Source organism: Sciurus vulgaris (assembly GCF_902686455.1).
Source record: "Sciurus vulgaris genome assembly, chromosome: 6".
NCBI classification, from domain to species: Eukaryota; Metazoa; Chordata; class Mammalia; order Rodentia; family Sciuridae; genus Sciurus; species Sciurus vulgaris.
Window position 1 is genome coordinate 142302090 of NC_136466.1, and position 22050 is coordinate 142324139.

The following is a 22050-nucleotide window of genomic DNA, read 5'->3' on the forward strand; positions in this document are numbered from 1 at the left end:
TGTTGTAATTTACTGTCCTGCTATCTTCATTTGCGTAACCAACAGTAATTTAAATTCTGCCTAATAACTTTGCTTCAGAGATGCTTGTTCACAAACACATCTAGGAACCTACACATGGCCCAGTCCAAGGGCACATATCAATCTTTCTCTACAGCCCTTGCCACAGTTAATTTTACCTTCATTTTTAAAATTCTCTCCTGCTTTGGTTTCCATGATTCCATTTTTCCTGATTCTCGGGCTGTCCCCTGTTAGACTCTCCTATGCCCCTTCTGCTTCCAGTGTTGAACATCCATGTTACCCAGTGTAGCAGGCACTGTTGGTCTACCCAACAGCTTCCCTTTTCTTCCTGGATCCACTTTTGTTCAGGTATTTGTCCTAAGAGGAGGTGGTCTCAATTCTCAGGGATGAATTCTTAACTACCATGGTGGTCTCTAGTATCCCTGGCCAATGAGATCTAAGGAGAAAGCTGCTGGGGGTGGAGTGGGAAGTTTCTGGAAGATTCTTCACCTCCCTTCATACTTAATTCCTGTTTAAAAAAGGAAAAGAGAGAAATGACTAAAGTTATTGTAATATTGTGATAAAATAAGAAATATATATTTGGTCTTCATCCTCTGTTCCTGGCACGGAGCTCCTAAAACTCTTCTTAAGGGATAGAGATACTAGGAGTATCTTTTGTTCTGATATTTGTTTTTGCACCCCAGTTCCTGACACCCCAGTTCCAGACTTTTGATCTAATGAAGCAACTCGTGGTTTGTTCCTGAATGGTTTCAGGATGGAGGTTAGTCACCAGAAAGACTATGATTAGAAGCTTGGAACATAGAACCCCACCCTCTATCCTTTGGGAAGAGGAGCTGAAAAATCCTCTTCCCAAAGTTAATAATCAATCATACCTATATGAGGAGCCTCTGTAAAAATCCCTAAATGACAGTTTTGAGAGAGTTTCTGAGTTGGGCAACGCATGCTCATGCCGGAAGCGTGGCTCACCTTGCCTCATCTCCATGGGAACAAAGGCTTCTGTACTGGGGGCCCTTTCAGATCTCATCCTATGTATGTCTTCATCTGGCTATTCATCTGTGTTCTTTATCATATCCTTCAAAATAAACCAATAAACATAAGTAAAGCATCCCACTGTGTTCTGTAAGCCATGATAGCAAATTATTAAACCAGAGGAGAAGGCTGTGAGGACCCTCAATTTGTAGCCAAGACATACAGAAGGATGGGTGGCCTGGGGCCAGGATGTTTGCACAAAAACAAAACAAACAAAAAATATCTTTTGAAACGATGCCCCTGACCCATGAAAACTTACTAGACTTTAGTCCACCCCAGAAAAATCAATAAGATCTTACATCTTTTGCTTGAGAAGCAGCCTGGTTTCCCCTCTCCATTGATGTTGTCCCCCTTCAACTGAAGTCCTAGTTGAAGCCTTGCCTGTTTGTTCACTCTCTTTTGGCTCCATGCATTTCTATCCTCACCGAGTCTGAATTTTCCAGGCTCCAGTTGACAAGTATCACAACTGAATTGTAAGATACCCAGTTGACAAGTATCACAACTGAATTGTAAGATACCCAATTGATGTCTACAAAGTTGGAGAATTGGTTGGTGTGGGCAAAACTCACTCATTTGGTATCAATGAATATGTAGACAGAAATATGAGTGTGTGGATAATATGAGTGTGTAGATGCAAAGAGAGAGATTTTTCCTTTTCCATTATCCTGCCCTTCCTGCCCAGAGCTGAGGCAGCCCTCTTGTGACTGTGATGCGACAAGTCTGAATAAAAGTCAACACACTGACACTGGAAGACTGATGGAAGAACCACCCAGCTCCCCGATGAAACTCCACCGGACCACCCAATGAGACAGCCTAGAGATTTTTGTTCTCTGAGACAGAAAACCCGAGGCTATTTTTAATGAGGAGTTCTGTAATATGAATTCAAATGTATCCTGATAACATTCTGCCTACTCTGTTCTCACTCCTTACCCTCTTGCAAGGGAATCTTACTCAATCTTGTGGTACCATGAATGCCATGAAGTCAAAGTTCTCCTGCCATCCTATACCTACCTTTCTCCAGATCCACATGTATAGGGCTGTCCCCTGCATATCTATGATGGACTCTGATGTGGACCACCCAGGTTCTCTCTCAAAAAGGACTTGCTTGCTGTCCCTTTGGCCGGGGAAATGGTCAGCAGACACTTCCAGTTGTCAGCTCCTTATTTAGGTAGAGAGCCATCTTGCCCAAGTGCACATCCTTCCCAAGTTGATCCATATTCATTGATGATCTGAGATGCTCCAGGCAGGGGAAGAAAGACTCAGTCACTTGGCTTCCCAAGGGGCATTTCTGATGAGCCATGTACCAGAGATGTCTTTGGGCCAGCATTTTTCCCTGACTTCCTTCCCTGCCCAGGCCAGCTTCCCCCCCACCCCCCCTTTTCACAGGCCCAAGGGCACTCCTTAGTAAGTATTCCCCATGCTGATTCCTTTCTAGAGTTGGCTTCTGGGAGAAGACAAGGCACAACAACACCTTCTGTATGCTCTGCATGAACTTCAACAAGGGAAGACTGAACTCATGGTCTCAGATCCCATTCCACCATGCTGCTTTCCTCACACTAAGTACCTGGACCAAAAGGTCTAGGAATAACTTTTATTCTTCCTTTTCCTTTATCCTCCAAACCTAAATGGTCTCCATGCACTTTCCATTTTATTTTCCTGGTATTTCTCAAGTTCTATTTTAATCTCTTTCCACTGCTCAAACTTCAGCTCACATCCTCATTTCTCACCAGGACCAGGGTACCTGGCTTCTCTGCCTTTAACAATATTCTTCTCCCACCCATTTACCACACAGCCACAGGAAGGTCATTATAAACTGCAACTCTAATATATCTGCACCTTCTAAGACCTGAAAACTGAATTCAGATTAGTAGTCAAGGTTTCATCACGTGCTACTTGAGGTATTTTGAACAGTGAGGGCTGATCTTATAAAAATCTCCTCATAGAGAAGTTGAAGGACTTCACCTAGAAACAGGTACAGCAACATAATTTGCAGAGCACAATGCCAAAGGATTTCAAATGGCAACACACACACTAAGTCAAGCTGAGGACCCTTCTGAGCAGGGACCCTGTGTAACTGACTGCACAGGTCACATACCTATGAAGTGTGCTTGTCCTATGGGGCTGGTTCAGGGACACAATCTGGCCAGTTGGCTGAGAAAAAAGGCAGGAAGAACAGGCAAAGTTCTACATTCAGTATTCCTTGTTCTTCAGGGCCCACCTGGCCAATTTGTTACCATGGATACTGCCTCATTGCTTGCCTTCCTCTTTAAAAATTCTGGAATCGTTCTCTCTTGACTCTCTTTTTACTTTGTAGCTGCAAAAGAGTAACGTTCATGCAGTTGCTTTGCCTCTGGAGGTTCTGTCATTCCTCTTGGTCACCCAAGTAAAAGCTAACAGTCTTATCTTGGGAGGTCCCGGTTAGGGCAGGTGGGAGGGGTAAGAAAGGAGGAAGACAATCCCTTTTGGATGTTGTGATGTCCCTGTATTCACCCTCCCTCCTCTGCCCCACTTCCTTCATCCTGAGACCTGAGATTCTGCTCAGATACACAGTTCTCCCCCCTGTGACTCTGGAGAAGCTGACCACATCACCAAGTCCTGGTTATTCAAGTCAATCGTAGTAAGGTCTTTCCATTTGTGGAAGTCAGTTCTCCTAAGACATTCCTGTGGTCACGGGGAATCGTGGCTCTGTGGCTAAAATGACCCAATCGGACTGAGAAGACAAGATCTCCAAGTTGAAGTGAGGAGGGCTTTTTCTTTCTCAGAGAGAGAGAGAGAGAGAGAGAGTCATCTCAGGGGATACTGGCAGCCATTTTGGGACCACGAGGAAGGCAGCACAGGAAAAGGGAAGGCGAGATGAAATAGCAGAGAAACAGAACCCAAGTCCTGTGGCGTTGGCCCAGGGCCCACGCGGTTTCTGTTAACTGTTTTGGAAGATAATACATCGCCTTATTAATCGAACTTGTTAGAAAGTCTGTTTCTTACATCAAAAATGTCATTTTTGTCATAGATGAAGGTGAAGGTCTGTCTGAATCTGACTTGCTCACACACTGTACGTGAACATCCATTAAGCATCTTCGTGGTAGGTACTGTTATACCCACAGCAAACACAGGGGTTAGATATGGCTGTGTCTGCAGAGCTCTCAGCATAGTGTGGAAGCCATGGCTTACACTATGAAGAGCTCTCCTGACAACGGGAAGCATTATAGGCTTTTTTAAAAGTTTGTTTTGAAATTTACAATAGGTGTTTCTTACCCTTTCTACTTCCATTCCTGAGATACAACTACTAAGCATATTTACAATGGATCCTCCAAACATTTTGTTTTAGTCAGTTTTATTCACTACTGTGACTAAATGGCCCACTCAGGACACTTTTAGAGCAGGAAAAGTTGGGCTCATGGTTTCAAAGGTCTCAATCCATACATAGACAGCTCCATTCCTCGGGGCTCCAAGTGAGGCAGAACATCATGGTGGAAGAGTGTGGCAGAGGGAAGCAGTTCACATGTCGCCGCCCAGGGCAACAATCTCGCGGTAATTTATCTGAGGTGGACTGGAAACTGAGCTACTTCTATTATCTTTCTCTTTAGTGCGCTGCTTTCTTGCTTGTTCACTTGTTCCCTAGCTTATAGAGGAAGAAAGGCTTTAAAGGAGAGAGAGAGAGAGAGAGTGAGAGGCTTTGCATAAGAGAAAAAGAGAGACTTTGCTTAAGAGAGAGAGACTACACTTTCAGAGATCTATATCTTCTTGAAGTCCTGCATCCTGCAAACTAAAGGTGCATGCTATCAGAGGTGCTTCTTGCCTTCTGCGATCTATCAGAGGTGCTGCTTCTCTGTGCTTATCTGGCTATTCCTCTCTGCTAGCTGCTTATCCGACGGTGCTTCCTATAGGTGTGTGTCTTACATACCTAAGGCAGCCAATCAGCTTAGGATTAAGTAGCATGGTTGGAGCATGCAGTCCAGTACTAATTAAGAATGAGGAACATATGTTGACCACTAGCGCAGAGGAGACATTAACTAATTAGGCAAAAGTAGATCACACTGTGTTAACACTAATTATGCGCCACACCTCTTAGCTCAATGCCAGCCGCCATCTTAGGGTTACCCAAACATGTCTTCTGCATTCACATGCCAATCAGGAAGCCGAGAAGGAGAGTATACTCTTGTCAGATACAAATAAATACCCCAAAACAATGATGTCAATGCCCCACCTTCTCCAGTCACTGCCTACCACTTCAGTTACCACTCAGATAATCCCTATCAGGGGATTAATTCACTGATTGGGTTAAGACTCTGACAACCCAATCATTTCTCCTCTCGACCTTCTTGCCATGTCTCACGTGAGCTTCTGGGGAACACCTCACATCCAAAGCATAACACATTTCATTCTTGAGGCAGCAATATGGTAAATATCAAATAATGGACAAGTTCAGACAAAGGAAAATTTACTCAGGCAGAGGAGCTGCTAGGAAAGTTTCATAGAAAAAGAGATAAATGTTGCCCTAAAGCTGAGGCTGCAAGAGCCCTGCTGAGGGCTCTGTAGTCACACAGAGGATACCATCCCCAAATAGGTCATCCTGGCATACTGACTACTTCGAGTCAAAGATGTGCAACAAAACAAACAAAATTATCAGATGCAAGAAAGGCATGGTGACCTTCCTCTTCCATCCTGAAAGCTGGAGATAGAATACCCTTATGTCCTCTGTCCACCAGGAGGAAGGCCTTCTTACACAGGAGAGGGGGATCAAAGCTGACAAATTTGGATAAGCGATCCTTGCTAAATTAATTCATATATTTCTACAATTAACCGCCCTAGCCCAAACTCTTTATCTTGTTACATTTTTGCAATTTACTACTCTTTGTCAAAGGAGCATTTTGTATAGGAGCATTCTGTCCTAATTGCTTCTTTGAGTCTTCATATTTTAGGAGGTGTTTTAGTCAACTTTTCACTGCTGTGACTAAAAGATCTGACTAGAACAACTTTAGAGGATGAAAAGACTATTTGGGGGCTCACAGTTTTAGAGGTCTTAGTCCATAGAAGGCTGACTCCATTTCTCAGGGCTCGAGGTGAGACTAAAAATCGTGGTGGAAGAGTATGGCAGAGGAAAGCGGCTCACATGGTGATCAGGAAACAAAGAGAGGAAAACGCCACTCTCCAGATACAAAATATATACCCCATAGCCACGCCCCCAATGAACCACTTCCTCCAGCCACTCCCCACCTGATTAGGTTAAATGCTATGACCCAATCATTTCTCCTCCATTCTTGCATTGTGTCACACGTGAGATTTTGGGGGACACCACGTCTAAACCACAACAGGAGGTTCCTGTGTACATGTAAAAATGACTAAAGAAAATGTACATGCTTTTCTGCTGTTAATCTGTTTTATGTCAGTTTAATCCTTAGGCTCAGGCAGAGTTGCTAAAACAGTACAAGGGACATGTAGCTCATCTGGTTCTCTGCTTCTGGCCTTAGGAGGTCTGGGTGCTTATCTGCAGGCTACAGAGAAGGATTAGCTTCTAAGCTCATCCAGGTTGTTGGCAAGATTCAGCTGCTAGTGGCTGGAGGACTGAGGTCTTTTCCCCTTGCTGGCTATCAGTTGGACACCTCTTATTAACTCAAAGCACCCCCTCCTCCCCATTCCTGGTATGTGGCCTCCTTCATCTTCGCAGTCCAATGGGGCTCTAATCCTTCTCATTGAATAGAATCTTTCCAACTTACTCCCCCACCACTAGCCAGGGAACATTCTAGGCTTTTTTTTTTTTTTTTTTTTTTTTTTTTTTAGTTGTCGATGGACCTTTATTTCATTTGTTTGTTTGTTTATATGTGGTGTTGAGAATCAAACTCAGGTATCACATATGCCAGGCAACCACTCTACCATTAAGTTACGACCCCAGCCCAAATTCTACTTTTTAACAGGATTTGTGTAATTAGATTGGGCTCACCCAATCAACAATTCCTTATCCCATAACACTTCGAGAAGTGAGGGAGACCCTGTGTCAATATTAAAAATGAGGTGGGGATATAGCCCAGTGGGTATAGTGCTTCTGGGTTCAATCCTCAATACAGGAAGGAAGGAAGGAAGGAAGGAAGGAAGGAAGGAAGGAAGGAAGGAAGGAAGGAAGTCAAGAAATCAAGGAGTACTATATTTACAGGTTCTGGGGATTAGGGTAAGGAATCTTCGGTGGGAGATACATTTTTTTAAATGCTGCCTACCATAATAATAACATTCTGGGAACAACTAATATGTGCAACTGTTGTTAAATCCATCAGTACAAAAAGGGATGCAGTATGAAAGGCCCCAGTCTTCACCTCTTCTCCACATCGCCTGGTTCACCTCACCAGGGGTAGCTCTGTGAGTGATCCTTCAGCCACCATATAACATAAATACATTGTATTTTCTTAACATTGTATATTGCAGATTCTCTTGTATCAGAATTCCTGAGCTCTTTGCTTAGAACTGGAAATTGAACCCAAAGTGCTTTACCACTGAGCTACATTCCCAACACTTTTAACTTATTTCAAAATAGAGTCTCACTAAGTTTCTGAGGCTGGCCTTGAATTTAAGATCCTCCTACCTCAGCCTCCAGACTAGCTGGGATTACAGGCAAGCACCACAGTACCTGGTCAATTCTCATTAGAAATTAGCAAACATGGGCTGGGGAGATAGCTCAGCTGGTAGAGTGCTTGCCTTGCAAGCACAAGGCCCTGAGTTGGATCCCCAGTACTGAAAAAAAAAAAAAAAAAAAAAAAAAAAAATTGGTGAACATTTAGATATTTGATTATTTGCTTTCACAAAAAATGCTGCCATTAGGGCTGGGGTTGTAGCTCAGTAGTAGAGTGCTTGCCTAGGCATGTGTGACACACTGGGTTCGATTCTCAGCAGCACATATAAATAAAATAAAGATCTATTGACAACTTTAAAAAAATTTTAATGCTACAATTAAAACCCTTCTACACAAGTGCAAGTACATCTGGAAGATGAATTTTTAGAATCATAATTTTGGAGTTCAAAGACTACATGCACTTGCAATTTTTATAGGTTATTTGTTTTTTACACCTCAACAGAGAACATTTTCAAACTTCTCAAATTTTGCAGTTGAATAAGTGAAAAATAGTACCTTTTGCCAATGTAATTTTGATTTTCCTTAGTTGAGTAAGCTAGAGTACCTTCACTAAAGGAGTAATAAGCATTTCTATGACATCCTACTGCTAAGGCCTGTGGAGCTGCTGTTCTGGTTCCATGCTGTTCTTTGTTGCATTTGGTCTTGCTTAAATAACCAAAATTAGTTTCTACTATTCACATCAAAAACACTTTATTATTACAGTACAAAAGCTATCCTGAGGACTACTGAGCCTGAGGGAGCCTGGTGGATAGCATTCTTTTTCTCACCCAAGTTTTGAACTAATTTCAAGAAAAGTGGATTAAAGCAGATGGATATCAAAATATCAGCTTTACTACTTATGGGACCAAGTTGTGTAGCAAGACGACTTCCTAATAGGAATCCCAGGGTGAGAAAGAACCTGACTACTCATAGGAGCACTGACTGCACAGCCAGGGGCCACCGCCTAGGCACCCTGCCAGCACTCCCTGCAGGCGCAGAATCTTTATTGCTTTGCTCACCTCCCTGTAGTCCTGGGTCAGACCAAGCCTGACATGTCACAGACAGGACAAGCCAAAGAAGGAGGGACAGGGGGCTGAGCCACCTAGGCCAGCTCCTCTCCCAAGTCCACCAATCTAAAATGCACACATTCTCCTCTAGGGTAGCAGAAGTCTAGTGGGTGGAGACAGGCAGGACAATTTTCCTAATCAATAAGCTTCCCCTTGGAAGTATACAGTAAGACTGGAAAATTATTGAATTGCTCCCTAGGCTTACACTGATAGAATGCTGTTCTGATTCTGTCTCCTACAAAGTAAGGAGAGGGTTTGAGGAAAATATAGAAAACTGGTAAATTTCCTAAAAAAAAAAAAAAAAAAAAAAAAAGCATGCTTCCTGCACCCCCAAAGCTGCAAGATTTCACATTAAAAGGTCCATGTCAGTATTGATGGCAGAATTGGTTTCAATTCAGAGTCTGACAGAGGCTACTAGATAAACACAAAGCCCACGGTTTGGGTTTTTGAGAATTTCTAAGGGTTCACCTTCTCATCAAGTGTGTATACAGCAAGCCAGATCTGTCTGTTTTGCAGAGAGCAGTGCCTGCTCACTAGATGGCTTTGTATCAATACAGCCAGGCCTTGGCTCTATTGCATGAAGTGCCTTTGGAATTGTTCCATCAGCACAGCTGCAAGCAGCATCACAATAGGATTCAGCATTTAAAATATCTGACAAAATGGATTGCTGATGCCCATTTATTTCCCAGAGAACATAACAATGAGTAGCCAGAAGCCCTCTAATCATGTTCTGTTTCCTCTGTGTGTGCTCTGAATTCAGTATGGAATTCAGTTCAGCAAGTATCTCTTAAGCATATACTGTACTACAGAACAGAAAGGAGCACAGGGCCTCTCTCTTCCCTCCAGCAGTTTGCAGGCCAGTTGTAGCCTGTGAATAGGGCAGCTTGACCCAGGGTGAGTGAACCCTGAGCCCCAGGTTTACCACATCAGTCCTTGTGTAACCTTTGAAAAGGCACCTACAGAGTAAGCCAAATAGTGCATCATCTGCTCCAAAGATGCCTATCTCCTCAATCCCAGGTTCTTCACATGGCAAAAGGAACTGTGTAGAGTTAAGAATCTTGAGATTATCCCAGATGATCCAGGTGGGTACAGTGTCATTACCAGGATATTTATAAATGAAAAATCAGAGTCAGAGATGTGACATGAAAAGCAACACCCAATACAAAATGTAAAACAATGCCATTCTTCTCACTAAACTTGTTTTGAAAAATAATATTCTAGAATTGTTATATAATATGTTATATTATTTTCATATGAATTGATACTTTTAAACTTTCTAACATTTAATTACAATATCAATATAGTCCGAACACACAAAAACTCCTTGGGTCCTGTTTCCTGTGTTGTGCATTCTTATTTTAAACAAATCTCTCCCTTTTGCAAATGCATGGAGCTAGTCTTATAGAACAAAGTCTTGGTTTTCATATTTAGGTATTTAATCCGTGTCATTTATTTTTGGGGAAAGTGTTGGGTAGTACCTACTGTAAGGGAATTTCCATGGAACCATGCCGGACACAGGAAATCACATAAGGGAGTTTATTAAGCAAACAGAGTGTCTCCCTGCAGGGTAAGAGAGAAAATGAAAGGAAAAGAGAAAGAGAAAGGGCGTGCGCTAGAGAGAGTGGAAAGCCAGGAGGATAGAGAAAAGTGAGGAGGACAGACAGAAGAATGGAAAAAGATGGCAGGGAAGCTACAGTAAAACAGTTGAATTCCACCAGGCTAACAGGGGACCAATATCGGAGAAGGATACTTGCAAGCTGACTGATGAACCAATAGCTAGCTAGGATGTTCACAGATTGACAAGTAGTTGGGAGGCGGGGAAAATGACTACACCAGAATGGTCAAGTGGAGCAGCTTTATACATTACATTCCCCCATTTCTGTTTTTATAAGAAAATCTTTTGCTCTCCAGTTCTTTCTGAAGCCTTCTCTCTCCTTCCTGCCTAAGTGACTGGGACTGGTTTTGCAGGTGAGATGTAAAAAATCCATTCTCCTTCCAGACTTCCAAAGGCAGATGGTTTTCATGGACTTCATTTCCTCGATTTGACTGATCCCCTATTTCTACACTAACTGCCTGTGCCCAATTCTAACTTCATTCACCCCTCTAATTCTAGGAACTCCTTTGCTGTAGGGAAAGGGGATCAATGACCACTCTGGCTTCTTCAAGCTGAAAAGGGGCAGCATGGGGCAAGCAGTTTGGAGTTCCCTTTTTAGAAATTGGGTCAATTGAGGGGTCCATGTAGAAGTCCGGTTGGGGAAGAGCAGGTTGTAAAGGCATCTGGGGATGGGTGCTTCTATGAGAGAACAAAAAGACATGAGTACTGAAATGAGATTGATACAATATAAATGTTGCAGAATCTGGAACATGCCAATGCATATCATAAAGATGACAGAAGTCAATAATTCCTCACCAGGGGGTGGAAGAACTGAGAAGTTGTTCCCATAACAAGGCCTAGCAAAGGCTAGAGAGGACAAGGCCTTTATTTGGGAACTTTAACTTTGTCTAGGTTATCAGGAATGTAAACACAACATTTAGTAGAGATACTAGCAAACATAGATTAAGCCTACCTGTGTAGGTAGGCCTTTAACTGACTAAAAACTTCTGACTCTGGCAGTTTCTCTTGATAGTTATCAGGCACATTTGCCTAAGAATCTCTCTTTTGTAGCTTTTAGTCTTTATTCTAGTGGGCTAACACAAGTGTACATCTTAAGTTACATTTAAGTATTATTTCTTTTAAATGCCCAAGAATGGCTATATTTTGGTTTTAACTGTTTTCTAGGTGTTTAAGATCAAGCTGGTCAAAGTGACCTGTTCCTGTCTGTTAAAGAGTCAGCTGAGTTCCCACAGGGGTCACTCATAGAGAACTTAAGAGTAGCCTCTTAGCTTCATTAGTGCCATTGGTTAGGCAGGGTCTTCTCAATGAGGTGGCTCCCCTTGGAAGCATTAGGGGTGTCTCCCTTTTTCCATGACCCTCTTCTGCAGCAGGTACACTGAGTGACTTTTCCTCTAGTGGCCTCATCAATTTCCTTGGTCAGGAGGTTGTGTGACCCAGAGTTGCAAAGCTCCTTGGAGAAGTCCTCTTGTTCCCTGGGTTCAAGCTGACTCTGAGGGAAAGACTCAAATATGGATTTTCTTGTCCTCTGTACTTAATCTCTAAGTTTGATCTTAACCATCAAGCAAGTCAGTCTCACCAGTCATAAAGTAAGAGTACTGGGTTTTAGCTTCAATGTCTACAACTTTACAGTTATTTACCCCCCTTTATCTAATTGGGCTTGACATTATACAATGTTGGCTCTTGAAGCAGTACTTCTGCAAAATATTGTTCAGGCAACAATTAGAGTTTACAAGGAAAATACAAAATGGAATCACCAACAGTAAAACATTCAGTTTGTGCAATAGCTATCTTGAATTTTGGCTGAGTTCCCTTTTGAGATCACAGTAATCTTTACAATAAACATCAGACTTTTGAACACAACTTTAAATGAGTTAAAGTCTGGCTTACTTTGGAGCCATTCTGATGTGCAGCAGAGTTGTGAGGCAGAGCCTTATCTCAGGTAAGGTGAGGCTTTTCCTAAAGCTAATTTTTCCTCTTTTGCCATGACCAGCATGACCGAATTCTCAAGTTCAGTGAGGGGCAAAGGAATATTAGAAAATAAAGGTTTATAAACACAGATTTTGAAGATTAAGCTGAGATCAGATGGAATTCTGTTCTCTGATGGAAATGCAGATCTAAAGAGTTATGTCAGCAACGTTTATATATGTATGTAAGTATTAAAGAAAAGCTGAGAGAGCTTTTAACTGTCCTCTCAATAACTTTTAGAAATACATTTAACAAATTTTATATATACCCTATTGATGACAGGTCCTATAATAGAATATTAAATGATAGGTTTACCATTACAGACAAGTTTAATTTGGAGAATAGCAGCTTGATAAATTTTCTGCTTTAAAGGCTTGTATACCTGGAAAATATGAACACATTTAATATACAAAGAATAATGTTTTTAAGTATGTTACTCCATGGAATAACTTTGTAAATTAATTAGATGTCTCTAACAAACGCGTTTGAGTAATCCCATACATGTCAACTTTAATTCACTCATCTTATTGTAGAAAAAACAAGATATACAAGTGTACCAACAGTATTTGCCGTCTCTTTCCTGTTGAAGAAAAGTCCTAGAAAAATTGATGTTAGATATTTTATAAACATCAATATTTTATTAGTGTGACCACCTAGAGACTTGTGAGTTAATTTTAAAGACATTTTACTTCTATTAGTTTACCCAATTTAAATTGAACCTCTTTAAATCACGTGAATTAAAAATATTTGGATCCATGTTTAAATTTTTAATTTTTATGTGCGCTTATATTTAACACAAAAGTAAAGGCCTTGTAGTATTTATCGCCATTGCAATGTAACAGATGCTCAAAAATAACTCTAGAGCTGGATAAAAAGAATTGATCAAAAATCATTAACCTAGGTATGTAGGATCAAAATTGTGAGCTCAAAAATATAGCATTTAAGAAAAACAAAAGTCCTAGAAGAAAAATGATAATGGTCATTAATCATAGCATGAGAAAATGAAAAGGAGAGAAAAGGTGAAAGGGAGAAAAGTATTCTGAGTTGTAGCCCAGGAGAAATTTAAAATGGACACTTTTTTTTTCCTTGGGTTTGAGACTGGTCTCCCACTGCGCCTTCCTCCATTTACATTTCAATGTAAGCCTTGACTGAGATCTGAATCCGAAAGGGGCTAAAATGTTCTAGCAGAAACTTGATGCTGAGGTCCTTTTAATTTAGGTTTGGACGCAGAAAATTGTCAAACAATTATCTCCCACTACTTGTGGGGAATGAGGCTGCTTATATTATATGAGGATGCAGGGGAAGACAGAGAAGCAGGGTCTGGAGGCACTTGAGCCTGCAGGAAGAGCCAAGAAGCACGAAAGAAGAGACTGGAAGATAAGGAATCCCTTTCCATCTGCCCAGTCGCTCATGGAAGCTGTGTGCCATTACACAAACGGATTTTGATGGCTTTAAGTACCAGGGGTCGGGCGAAGGGTTCCCAGGGTGGAATCTGCCAGATTGGAGGACCCAGATTCCATGGTGGGGACTGATACAGCCGAGTCTGTGGCCAGGGTGTCCCGAGGCCAGAGTACTGGGCTGGAGATGAGGGGCAGCACATTGATTGTGTCCTCACACAAGCATCAATGTGGGGCCAGGCAAAAACCGAGAAGAGTTGAGGACCTGATATCAGGGTTTTTGAGTGCGAATGTGAGTATGAGATGAGTCTCAACCCTGAGAGAGATCTCCACCATAAAATCAGGAATCCACCCGGCAGATAAGACCGACTATAGGGGCCAGCTGTAACTATAAATTGGCCTAGGGGAACCAGCCTACAGGACTCACCAACCTGAAGTCCGGTGATAAATGCAGAGCAGAGCGACCAGGCAGAATGGAAGGTGGAGCTGTGTCCGGGGACTCTGGGGCGTCAGATGGTGTTCCACTCACTTAAGAGACAGTGGAAGATCCCATCCCAAGTCACGGCACCACTGTAAGGGAATTTCCACGGAACCACGCTGGACACAGGAAATCACATAAGGGAGTTTATTAAGCAAACAGAGTGTCTCCCTGCAGGGTAAGAGAGAAAATGAGAGGAAAAGAGAAAGAAAAAGAAAAGGGCGCGCGCTAGAGAGAGTGGAAAGCCAGGAGGATAGAGAACAGTGAGTAGGACAGACAGAAGAAGAATGGGGAAAAGATGGCAGGGAAGCTACAGTAAAACAGTTGAATTCCGCTGGGCTAACAGGGAGCCAACATTGGAGAAGGATACTTGCAAGCTGACTGATGAAGCAATAGCTAGCTAGGATATTCACAGACTGACAAGTGGTTGGGAGGCAGGGAAAATGGCTGCACCGGAATGGTCGGGCGGAGCAGCTTTATACGTTACACCTACTCTGTTCTTTTTCTTTCCCACATTTTTATTGGTGCCTTATAGTTATACATATTAATGGAATTTGTTGTTACATATGTGTATATCTATACAATATAATAATTTGCTTTGTCCAATATCACTCTCCAGCACTCCCCGGTCCCACCACCCCTTCGTCCCTCCTTGGTTCCTTTCCTCTACTCTCTTCCTTTGATTTTTAGGAGAACCACCTCTGTTGGAAGTCCTGTATGAACTATGGATTTGTTTAAGCCAACATAAGATAGGGAGGCTGCTTTTCTGGGAACTCCTGGGTGAAATTCCCCAGTTTGAGAAAGCGTAGCTCATGCTGGTGCCCTTCCTTAGCTCAGAGCCCTAGGTTCAAACGCAGTTGCCTGGAGATGGGTGTAACCTGCCAAGCCCCAAACAACTTGTTTTCCCTACTCTTATCCTGTTTTCCTCAAGAAGCTCCTTACAGAATTCCTTTGGTGTGTTTCACAATGAATGAAGCATTAGTGGGCTTTTCCCTTTGTTAGGATCAGACCTATCAGGTCCCTTCTACCCATCAATGCCCCTGTTTTGAATACATATAATTCTCACCTTTTGTGTTCATTTCTTTTTTTTTTTTTTTTTAATGGCAAATTGTTTTAATTAAGAACTTAGTCAAAAATTTAAAAAGGCTTTATGTAGCATTTATTTTAAATAACACTGGATTCTCAACCAGTTTTATTTTTCCAACCTGAAGGCAGTTTTAAACTATCTCCCTGTCTTACAACGTGTCCCAAGAATTAGGAACACAATCACATCATCAGTTCCCAGTAATAAGAAGAAAGGAATGTCACATTGTCACAACTTTTAAAAATTCATAGGCTCAAAAAGTAACTGTGCCCTTGGGAAAGGGAAAGGAGGATCTCGACCACCGAGGGCTCAGACAGGAGGGACCGCGGCTGCTACCCTCAGCTGCGCATGGTTCATGCACATCAGAAGTCCCTTAACGACCTTGTTCATTTGTCTTCTCCTTAAAGGAAGGGGGAACTGGCCCGTCTGCCTTCCAGGCTCACTTCCGCTTGGAGTTCAGGGGAAAGCGCACAAAGGCGTATGTTTTCTAGGCATCCCTCGGACCCCGGGCTGGAGGAGGAGGGTGCCAGGCCTGCGCCCCGGCCACCTTCCTGCAATGGTCAGAGGCAACCTGAGGCTCAGCCGGTGGTAGAAACTACCAGAGCCACACCACCGCCCTGGCGTGATCCTGTGACCCACAGGGCCCCACAGCATTTGAAAATGTGTGACAGGTTGAACCAAAGTTCACTAGACTTCCTAGCCAGGGTGTCGGACAACGTGTAGAACTTCCTCTCGGTGAGCACACTGCTCAACGACAAGACGCGCTCTCCATGCAGAATCCACCTTGAGACCATGCAAGTGCTCAGATTCTCAGGATGCACACTCACAGCGTGACATGGTGACAAGATGGTGACTTATGTGGAGTGGAACTGGTCTGCAAGCCCAGAGCATTGGACTTCGGAGACCCTGAGTGAGAACCAAGGCCTGCCCAGCCTCGGGTGCAACGCCAGCTTCCACTCACCCCCAAGGTGCTAAGCTCGAGGCCAAGCACCGGCTCAGCCCCTAGAGCACCTGCCCTGGTCCTTCCTGGACAGGCCTCGCCGGTGGAGAGGTCCACCACCTGGGAAATGAGCGTGAAGACCATTTTCCACCCTAGAGGCAAACGCGCAAATAAGACCAGCACTGCTGGGACGTGGCTGTGCCTGCTCCTGTCCCCACACTCCTGAAAGGTGCTGGCCAGGACCAAAGGGACAGTTCAACCTGAAGCACGAACATCACACCGTCAAGACCAAGTGCTGCGGAAGAAGAGCGGGGAAGGCGGCGGCGTCTCTGACCACGTCTTCCACTGCGCCTTCCCACGGGCCAATCCCAGGTCACACCACGTGGTTTCAGGGTAGTTCTACGTGTTCTGCCGGCTATTGCAGGAGAGGCTAGAGTCCACAGCCTGTCACCGCGGCTGGCTGAAGCTCACGTGTTCGAAAGGGAAATGCTGTAGTTAAAACAGCGACGGCACTGCCACCCAAACAGTCCCTGGCGCTGTGTCTACAGAAATGTGTGTGATTGTTAAAGTACGAGGGGTACCCAGAGCCCATCCAGAGCAGCGGGGCCTCGCCAGCCCAATCCTCAAACCCCAGGACCCACGTGAGGTGGCGCGGGCTGGAACATAAGCACCTCTTCACCTGCCAGGAGCCGCCACCGCCCTGCTTCACCCTACGTGGACCCACGGTCCTGGGGGGAACTAGACTCCAGGTGGTGCTGAGTCATGGACTCAAGGTCATGGTGAGTGCTGTTTGCTTGGTGCTCTCTCATAAAGGAAACCACATGTGTCAGTTAACACAAATCTCGTGCAGGACGTGTGAGTCAGAGCCCCTAGGGTGGGTGACACAGCCCACCTGCGCCAGCCAGAGGGGAAAGGGAGCCTCATAGCCGTTTAAAGGCATCTGGTGTCAGTACCTCAAAGGCGAGACGCTCAGACACAACTCTCACAAGAATACCAGAGGCTGGGGCTCATCTTCGCGAGTGACCGGTGTCTATGGCTTCGACCTTCTGCCCTACGGCTGAGGTAGGTGACAAGCTCCATCCACACAACAGCCTCTGGCCGTTCCCTGCCTGCTGGCAGTCTCGGCCAGGTCCAGCTCGGCGGGTCTGGCCCGGGTGCAGGACGGCAGGTCTAGGCCCGTGCTGAGTAGCAGCGCATGTACTCGGTCACCCAGGGGCTCTCCGCTGGGGGCGCCCGCGACGCTCTGCTCTTCTCTACCTCCGCCGAGTGCGCCGAGTGCGCCCGCTGCCTCTGAGCGGCCAGCTTCCTCTTCTCCACCTGCCTCCTGCTCTTGGCGCGTAATGCAGACTCGTGAATCTCATGCACTGAGGCAGACGCGCAGACGTTGTGAGTCTTCTGGCTTCCGGTGTCCATCTGTCTTTCTCCCCAGCCATAAAGGGCAAATGGGTGCTTGTTTTCTTTTATTTTACTGGATGATCTTTGGGGGCTTCTGACCGCTTTCCTATTTCCTCTAGCAAATAAGGCACTTGGTTGCTGTTGGGGCTTGGTTGCCGTCTCTTTCACTTGGGTTTGTTGTTCAGGCTTTTCTTCTACGTCTTTCACTGGCAGTGCTGACTGAGGAATTAGGCATCTGGCTACAAATACGTCAGGTCAGCAGCAGACGAGCCAGCCAGGAAAGATGGCAACTGACTGGGGACGGCCAGCCAGCAGGGAGCGGTGCAGGGCCCCGAACCGGGCCCTGTGACACACACGGCCCAGGGGGTACACCAGGCCAGGAGCTCTGAGTGGATGGTCACGCCGCCCTCCGAGGTCCAAGGATGAGAAGAGGCGCCCAGCAGAAGGAATGGCCTGGCTGTGCCGCGTCCTGCTCGTCCCCGGCCTCCGCGCCCCGCTCCCCCGCAGGCCGCTCGGGCTCCTCCCGCGCCGAGGCCTCCGCGGGCTCCGAGGCCTCCGACGCCTCCTCGGGGTCCGCAAGCGCGCACCGGGGCGCGGGGCCCGACGCCGCCGACGAGGCCGAGTCGTCCGAGGAGCAGTCCGGGCCCCAGGCGTCCCAGAGCCAGGGCGCGTGCGCCTGCTCCAGCAGCCGGCGGCCCAGGCGGTAGCGCAGCAGCTCGCGGTAGCACGGCGCGTACTCGTCCCAGCGCGGCTCCCGGTAGCGCTTCATGTACTCGCTCTTCACCCCGCTGCCCGGTGACATGGTGCCGCGATCCGCCGCCGGCCCGCTCCGCGCCGCTGCCTGAAGGGCCCACACGACACACAGGCCACCCGCCCGGCCCCGGCCCGCCGCGCGTTTCAAACTCGGAGCCCCGCCCGGACGGGGCGGGGGCGGAGCGCGTGTTCATTTCTTAATATTACTTTCCTGGCCTTTATTTCCAGCCAGCCCACACCACCAAGGTTATCTACTCCCTCCCCTCTCAGGCCCTGGAGGAGAATGAGTGCCTGAAGCAGAGACACCATCACTAGGAATTAGAAAGAAAAGTGTCAGGTGGCTGCCAGGTGGCTCCCTCATGGAAATACCCATGTTAGTCAATTTAAAGAGAGAGCGTGAAGGGAGGAATCTTTAAGATAGCTTGACATTTAGAATGGGGAATTTAAACTCTAAAGAGAGTTCTATTATGTTTAAGATGAAAAAGAAACAAATGGTACAGCTTTCAGAATCCATTAAAACTTTTCTTTCTTTGAGGAGCCTACAAACCTGAAAGATAGGCCCCTCCTGCTGCCTAGCCAGTAAGCAGCTGCAGTAAAGGCCGCTAGTGCGGTGGGAGGAGCTGCAGGGTTGGCCTGGGAGCAACTCCAATCTCCATCTCTAGAGGAGGAGTGCGCAACCTGGCGTGCCCTAGGGCCCCTATGGGACTCTTTTTTCTTGTGGTCTTTTTTAAGAAATTAAGTCCACCTTGTAATAACATAAAATGTTCAGCTTTTGACCTGGCTTCTGGCTTTAAAATTATCTCTGAAATCCACAAAGGATTAACAAAGAAATTTAAGCCTTAGTGGACTTTTTCCAGCCCCTCCCCCTACTCAACAACAGCTTCAAGAGCAGGCAGGGGGCCAGGGATAGAGGGAAATTAAAATTTCAGCAACAATTGCTTCCTTGATTAAAATCTCTGGGAAAAAAGGTTCTTTCCAGGCTGATTTCAAACCTGTGGCCTTTTGCGGGTGACACGAAAGTTCTTGACTTGAAACCTGAGTCCCCTTAACCTTAACTTAACGGGCTGTAATTCACTGTTTTAACAGGCTTCCTCTCAATCCTGCCACAGAGGAAGTTGCTGGATTTCTCTCATTCTCTCAATAATTAAAAACCAAAGTTAAGAGTAAAATTCTCAAGTTGATAGAAAGTGTTCTAATTACACTTCTAATGGATTATTTTTTGTTTTTTAGGGATGATGTTGGGGCGAATCTGGCAATTATCAGGACAATAAGCTGGGAATCTAAAATATTTTATTTCAGTGTCCTCATGATTGTCAGATTTCAAACCTGGCTTATCCATCAAAGCAGACCTGCCCTATGATTAAATCATAATGTAAAAGTCTGATCGGCTCTTTTTTAATTAACAGGTCAAATCTAATAAAAGCTCTGATAAAAATCTGTAGCCTTATTTCCTATCTGCGAGCTCCACTTACAAAACTTATGAATCTTTGTTCCTTGTTTTGGTTTTTCGTCCACAGTGTTTTTATTGTTGTCTGTTCCTGTTATTATCATGGCACCAAAGTTAGCACATAGGTGAAAGAGTGCTCATTAATTAATATAATTTTAAAAATGGATCCTAATACCTTTAATTTATGTGATTTCAAATGTTCAATTTAAATTGGGTAAACAGATGAAAATAAAGATGTCTTTAAAATTATTAACACGTTTTTCCAGCTGGTCAGATAATAAAGTTGCTAATTCCAATAATATTCAAAATTTAGATCTATTTACTTCTAACAGTTTTCTTCAATAGGAAAGAGATGGTTGATACTGTTATGTACATTCGTTTGATATCTTGGCTTTTACAGTTAAGCATAAGTAAGTTAAATTTAAGAATAATGGGTTAAATATGTAAGTCTTTATAAGGATATAATTATTAATTTACAAAGTTAGAATGCTAAAATATCATCTACTAAATATAGAAACATCAAGCACTCTTAACTAAAATATGTTTAAACATTAGATGTGTTTGTAATTTGGTTAATACAAAAAAGGTCTAAAATTCCTTTGTTCTTTATGGTCTCACTGAGAACACAGTTGCTGGGAGTTAAGCTTCTGTCAGGTGTGATTTATTTATAAGGGCCTAAGAAATTTTTCACCTGGTAAAATAAAAGGCTGTAAACGTCTAAGAAAATTAAAACAAAATTTGTACAAAATAAATTTCAAAAAGTTTACATGTAATTAAATTGGTTACATATAATTAACACAATCAGTTAAAGTTATTTTAAGATTTTTGCTCTTTTAAAAAGAAAAGCGTGACCTGGTGGTAAGTTTCTGACATGAGGCCTATTTACAAGTATAGATAAGATCTTTCACAGACCCCTGTTAATTGGGCTTTCTAAGTAAAGAATGAGAGAAGAAAGAAACACTTAAAACATTAATCTACTCTCATTCCAATAAAATAATTTCTTATGTCTGTTGAGTTTTATTATTTAGAAAAACTAATTTTAAATAAATTAAGATTTGTACAATTTTGATTAAACAATAACTGTTATTTTAAAGTATCACATTACATTTCAAATTTCAAATTTTTCCTTAAAAGCTAAACTCGGTTAATATAAAAACATCAGTGTAATTGTGATACTATTATTCACTTCTTTGTTTATTAAGTACATTTTTATTTCCAAAATATACATCTTTAAAGTGTAAGATTTAAAAGAACATTTTACTAAACTGATGCTTTCAAAAGTAAAGTTTTCTACGACAGTGGTATCTTACAAACTTATAAATATAACAAATTAGTTGGAAATTTAATTATGTCATTTAACATTTTATAATAAATATAACAAAATTTTATGCTACTCTTTACACTGAGAAGTAAACTTAACTATATTTCTAAAAGACAATAAAGAGATCCTGGCTTATTTAAATGTTAACCATATGAAAATGTTTTGCCTCAAGAAGGGGTTAAAATCTCTCTTGTCTGTTTCATGTTTTAGATGTACTGTTAAACTGTTAACTAAATCATATTAATTCAAAAATTATACATAAAAATTTTATAAAATAACACTCAAGTAAGGAACTAAGATTAGTTTCAAAATTAAAACACCTTACCTAAGATTTGCCAAGAAGCTACCTTGCTTAAGATTACTCTGCCTCTCATCTCATTCTGGGTTAAGATAACCATTCAAGTTCATTTAAAGTTAAGTTCAAAAGATAGCTTTTTGTTATAAAGATTACTATATTCCTAAAACAAACAAAAATACTATATATAACTAAGTAAAGGCTTAAAATTTTAAAAAATTAAATCCCTTGATTTATAATTATTACACAAATTGAATGTTTTTATTCTTGTTAATTGTATATTGTATTTTTCTTATAAATTTTACAACTATTGTCTGTTAATGCCTTACACGAGGACAAATTTTCATATAACAAGTTAATTTAAGATAATAAGGCCATTACCTGTGTTATGGGGCACAACTTAAGAACAGACCAATCACCACTGAGAAGTACAAATTTGAGAATCTTTATAAAGCCGGCCAACTGACTGTCTCACACAATACCCTAAAAAATGGCTATTGGAAGAACAGCCCCAACCACAGGGTTGTAGGGGTTCTTCTACCAAAAATCACATCAATCATAAGTGTCTGTTGCTATGATTAGAAATTACAAACTAACATCATGAGACCATCAACAGACGGAGAAGTGGGTCAAAATGACCCTTACCTT

The 22050-nt window shown here is 43.2% G+C and overlaps 1 protein-coding gene across 1 annotated transcript in view; it reads right to left on the reverse strand.

Annotated features, from left to right (window-relative positions):
* Positions 1-18522, reverse strand: part of LOC306664719 (centriole, cilia and spindle-associated protein-like) — a 65901-nt gene extending 47379 nt beyond the window's left edge. The window contains exons 1-2 of the mRNA XM_079145772.1: positions 18040-18522; positions 16694-17801 (exon numbers count right to left, since the gene is read on the reverse strand). Coding sequence (XP_079001898.1) covers positions 17362-17801; positions 18040-18388 — 789 coding nt within the window. The 5' untranslated portion in view covers positions 18389-18522 and the 3' untranslated portion in view covers positions 16694-17361. The remainder of the gene's footprint in view (positions 1-16693; positions 17802-18039) is intronic.
* Between the last annotated feature and the right edge of the window lie 3528 nt (positions 18523-22050).